At 35.2% G+C, this 5348-nt stretch overlaps 1 protein-coding gene across 1 annotated transcript; it reads left to right on the top strand.

Moving 5' to 3' along the window:
• The first annotated feature begins 548 nt into the window (after positions 1-548).
• LOC137981015 (uncharacterized) lies at positions 549-3614 on the top strand. Its single transcript, XM_068828390.1, has one exon. The coding sequence runs from the start codon at positions 549-551 to the stop codon at positions 3612-3614; it is 3066 nt and encodes a 1021-aa protein (XP_068684491.1).
• The last annotated feature ends 1734 nt before the right edge of the window (positions 3615-5348 follow it).

Raw genomic sequence — 5348 nt, 5'->3', positions numbered from 1 at the left:
CAGCAAATACAAACCAAATAAATCTGAAGATGAATCTGAAGATGATTCTGAAGATGATTCTGAAGATGATTCTGATTGAAACCATATAAAAATAAAATATATAGGTATATTATATGAAAGATCAAAAGCAATTCGGCCGTCCAAGATTTTACACTGATGAAGAAAGAAGAAAAAAGAAAACCGACTACATGTTGCACAAAGAATGGTACTGCGAAATATGCAACAATGGCAAAAACTACTCTCTTGCTGGAAAACATTGTCATCTTAAAACAAAGAAACATTTCAAAAATGCTTTTACATATAATACGGGTTATATTTATGACTAACATGAAAACAGCAATAAATAATTTGTTCACTTATCTTTGACACAGTTAAATACATACTCCGGTATGTGTTCAACTTCAAACGCACCCAATTTTGACTTAAAGAAATATTATCTATAGTTATTATATATGAGAAAAAATATCTCAAGCAATAGTATGAGGGAAAAAATAGTGTATGACAAAAAAAATGCTTCACTTAGTAAATACAGAAGACAAGAAATCAGTATGGCTGGTCCATTTGTGAGAAAAAGCTCGTCATTTGCGACATTGTTTGAACAGCGGATCAATAAAATGGGAGGAAGACGTGAGCGTGTTTCTGTCACAGTATTTCTCACAATCAAAAATCTGATGCACGGAGGGATCACAAATAAAACATTTGGTCCATTTCAAATGGATGTACCTGAGTTGAGTCTCAAAGACATGTACAAATTTTTCATGTACACATTATTGGAAAACAACTTCGAGCCTTTGTCAGCCGAAGTGATAACCAGAATTGGAGGCAAAGTAATAACACACAACCCGCAATTTTTTGCTCATCATTTTATGGCTGGTTTGAAATTAGAGTCATATTTGTTGAGCAAACAAAGAAAACCAAAATCGTATGGTTCAGACAGTTGTGTGATTGATTATGTTTGGGATCAGGTTCGCGGCAAAAGAGGTTTTAAAACATATGATTATAAAAAATTGAAAAATGAGATCTTCAAATATTGTGCGGATCCACCAAGAATGACAACAAAAGAATTGATCGATTGGGCCAAGAGTTGCCATTCAAATGTGTCTATTCATGCTTATGATAGCACATACAGGAAATTCAAATCACATACTAATAAGCACAATTGTGATGTTTCACTGGTCTACATTGTCAAAGACCATCATTGTTATCCCATTACAGACGAAAAATTGAAACTCACAGCAGCCAAAGCAAACCAAGGAGGCTGCAATGACTTGTTAAAATACATGACTGAAATGAAATGGTCCAGAAAACACGAATTTGTGCATAAACTGGACAGGTTAGATGATATATACGAATTAGATAAAAAAGACAACATTATCGTTTTGCCCGAAGATGTTAAAATGATGGAGGCCATTGATGCATACATACATTCCATTTGTTATTATGTGGAGTACTTGCATTGGAACAACAATGGGATATTAGATGGTTTCATAGATCACCGGAACAACATGTTTCTCTTGAACGACGAATACGACAACAGGAAATCAATTTGCGATAAATTGCATAGTTTGTACAAGACTCATGATTTTATATGGGTTAATCAAACTTTCACGGGATTGGCTTCTGCCTTATTCAAACAATTGTGTGGTTATTTACCTACATCTACGTATAATGTGCAAACTCGTGAAATGCTTGATGATTATTATCCAAGAGCGTTACAATGGTGTACAACAGAAGATATTCCAGATGATGTGGTCAACATTGACATATCCAAATCGTATCCGAATGTTTTGCTCAACAATGGAACAGCAATTCCTGTTTATAGCATACATGACGTAGTAGAACCGTTTCATTGCAGAAGCGATCTTAGAAAATGTGGCGAATTTTATATTGAAGAAACTGTGTTGTATAATTATGACACACCTTTAAAAATCGAAGCTGGGTTTTACAGTGGAGATTTGGTGTCATATTTGGTCGATGAACTAACAATGTCTGAAAAGCAAATCAAATACAAGATTGTTTCCAATAAAGCTCTCAAGCCAAGTACATTCAAGCCATTTTTGAAATATGTGTTTGAAACATTTCCTGAAGACAAAGCCAAACAATTGGCAAACAGTTTCATTGGTAATCTTGGAAGAAAATACAACAGGATTAACTCAGGTTTTACATGTGTTGAGTATGATACAGCAATGGCTTGTTGGACACAAGGCATCAAGGACGGGCGCAATATCATAATTGACAGCTTCAATGAAATCTACTTGATTAAAGAACAAAAATGCGAACGAATGTTTTCAGACCATACAAGTGTAAACAGATTTGTCGTTTCTCAGGCAATATTGGAATGTTTGAAGCTGATACGCAAATGCTATGGTGAAAAGAGTGCGTTGTATGCTTACAATACAGATGGCATATTCATCACCAATCCAAGACCTGCGTTGAAAAATAAAAAGGATGTTGTGTTTGATGTAAAAAACATTGGTAAAGCATACATAACAGACTCTCCTTTGTGCTATTTTGAGCGTCATTACAGAGAAAATATGGATTTTGACAGTTACAAAGCTGTAAAAGGAGAAGGTCGTATGTATAACGGGCAAGCTGGTTCTGGCAAAACAACTAAAATGTGTAAAATGGTAATGAAAACTGACAAGCCTATTGTGTTAAGTTTTACGAATAAAGCTGTCCAGAACGTCAAAGACAGATTGAGAAAAATGGGATGCGTTTCTAGTGGACCGTTTAAAGGATTACCGGTTAAGATGAGTAGAAGAAACAAAAACTTTCAGTCATTTGTTGAAGAAATTAAAATATGTGCAGAAAAAAACGAAATTGATCCTGACGCTATTTGTCATACATTTGATTCTTATTTTTGTGAATGGAACGGTTTCTCATCTGAAACAAATCTAAAAAGCTTGGAAGACAAAACCATATTCATCGATGAATTTTCAATGGTACCTAACAAGTGGATAACACTGATTTACAAAGCCTTTGTGTTGTATGGCATCAAGGTTTACATGTTTGGCGATCCAAATCAATGTTCTCCTGTCGAATCAGGGAGCAGAATAAGTTATGACTATCTAAGATCAATGTCTGTCAGACAAATGTGCCCAAAAATTGTAACAATGGAATACATTGAAGGTTCTTCCCGCTATGACAAAAAAACACACACTGTACTTGACCAGTTTTTGAAAAAAGGTAAATTAGCAAAAAACTTTTCTCCTGTCACTGAATTATACAAAAATATATGTTATTTGAACAAAACCAGAATTGAAGTCAATACGCGTTGTTGTGATAAGTTTGTGGAAGGCAAAAAACATGAAAATGTTGTGTTCAAATACAATGACAAGAAAGAAGAATACAAAGTGTGTGTTGACATGCCTGTAATTGCAACTGAAAATTTAAAAGATCGTGAAATATTCAATACAATGGAATTTACGATTGAAAGTATTTCGGAAGACTCAATATGGATTGATGGCAAGGAGTTCGACATGAAAACATTTTCTCAGTGTTTCATTCCAAGTTTTTGTGTAACTGTACATAAATGCCAAGGAGCAGATATCAATGAACCTTACAATATTTATGATGTGGAAAAAATGGACAAAAAATATTGTATACTGCTTTGAGCAGAACCACTAAATTCAAATACATTCATCTTGTCAACAAAGATTTGAACTACAAATACAAAATTCGTGATATGCCAGTATTAGAATTAACCAATGCCAAATTTAACAGTCTGTATTCTGAAGGCAAAATATACAAGGTGCTGGTTGATGATAAGGTTTACATTGGATCAACATGCGAGGACCTGGCAACACGATTAAGTCGTCATTTGAAGGACAGCAAAAGCCAAATATATAAATACAGGAAGAAAAAGCCTGTGATTGAGCTCGTGGTCAAAGCTCCAACAAACGACAAGAAAAGTTTGGAAAAAATAGAAAATGCTTACATACAAGAATATGCAGAAAAATATGGCAAATTATTGCTAAATGTAAAAGCAAATCCTTTGAAACCAAAAAAGGTCGTGTTTAAAGTGGAGATAGAAAATCAAAAACAGTTGGAAGAGCGAATTGCCAAATTAGATGACAAAATAAAAATCAAAGACAATGAAAATGACAAGTTTTTCTATTTCGACAATAAAATCTTGGGAAAAAGATATAAGACAATGGCAAGATATGCTAACAATGATAAAGAAGCCGCTCTTGAACAGATCAGTGAGAAAAAAAAACAGTTGATTGAAGAATTGACCATTCATTTTAACTAATTTTATTTTTAATGCAATTATGCCCCCAAATGGGGCTCGATTGAATATTCTTTACGTTTATCCCCCTACTCGTGGGAGTTTTGTGCGATTTAAGCCCTACAATGGCAGTGCTATTTGACCCCTACTCGTGGCAGTGCGATTCTACCCCTCCAATTGGCAGTTTTTTTGTGCGATTATAGCCCCTGAATCATGAGTGTGAGTTTTGACCATCACAGCACCCGTAGTAAAGAAGTAAGTGTTTCTGCAGCCAATTGAAATCTGGAGGGCTGATGACAACGGATAACGTATTGGTGAACATCGCTTAGTGTTTACAAATAAAATCAATAGATCACCAAGCAAAAGTAGTAGTTCGATTTGGTACAGGTTGTTGGATCGGAAATAACGTGAATCTGCGCAATACAGGGGTGACATATAAAGAGAAACCAGTTGGCCGAGGGAAAGTGAAACACTACCGTAGCGAGAGAAAAAACTTGTGAAAACCAGTCTTGTAATTAATGTGGCCATGTAAAACTTAGTCCTTCTCTAGCAAGCTACACAGGCAACCAACTGCAAAGTTTCGAAATTAACAACGTTGTGAATGACACGGTCACATCCCTCTAGGTAGCTAAAGTGGGGTCCGTGCAACAATTAATTAAAAGTAACATCCGCGGATTATGCTCGCACAAAGAACAGTTGAAAGAAAAAGAAATTTCAGGCATTTCCAACATACCGCTGCTGGAAGTTTAATCATGTCGTCAAGATGCAACATTTAGATTAACGATCTTATTCAAAAAGTAGTTTTGTAATACAGGGAGGTGAAATGTATTGATCCTAGGCGATCAAGCGAATAAAATCACCCCCTCGTAATTCTATTGTCCATTTTGCCGCACGGAACAAAGTCAACACGTACCTTTCAGGTATTCCAATAACTCAATTTATCTTGACACTTATGGCTACAATACCATTTGGATTGGATTTTTCAACAATTTAAAGGTTCAGTCAGTTTATCCCAATATCACTGACGTGCAAAAATCTCGTATTTAGGATCCCTTCATTCCCTAGGTTTGTGTGTTGACAAGTTTGTTTTGCATCTGGAAGATGTTTATCTTTTCAATTA

This window comes from Montipora foliosa, chromosome 12, assembly GCF_036669935.1.
Source record: "Montipora foliosa isolate CH-2021 chromosome 12, ASM3666993v2, whole genome shotgun sequence".
Lineage (NCBI taxonomy): Eukaryota > Metazoa > Cnidaria > Anthozoa > Scleractinia > Acroporidae > Montipora > Montipora foliosa.
The sequence above is the reverse complement of the archived record's forward strand: the minus strand, read 5'-3'. Positions and strand labels throughout refer to the sequence as shown.

Coding starts and splice junctions, on each gene's coding strand:
- LOC137981015 (XM_068828390.1), top strand. CDS start 549: ATGGCTGGTCCATTTGTGAGAAAAAGCTCGTCATTTGCGACATTGTTT.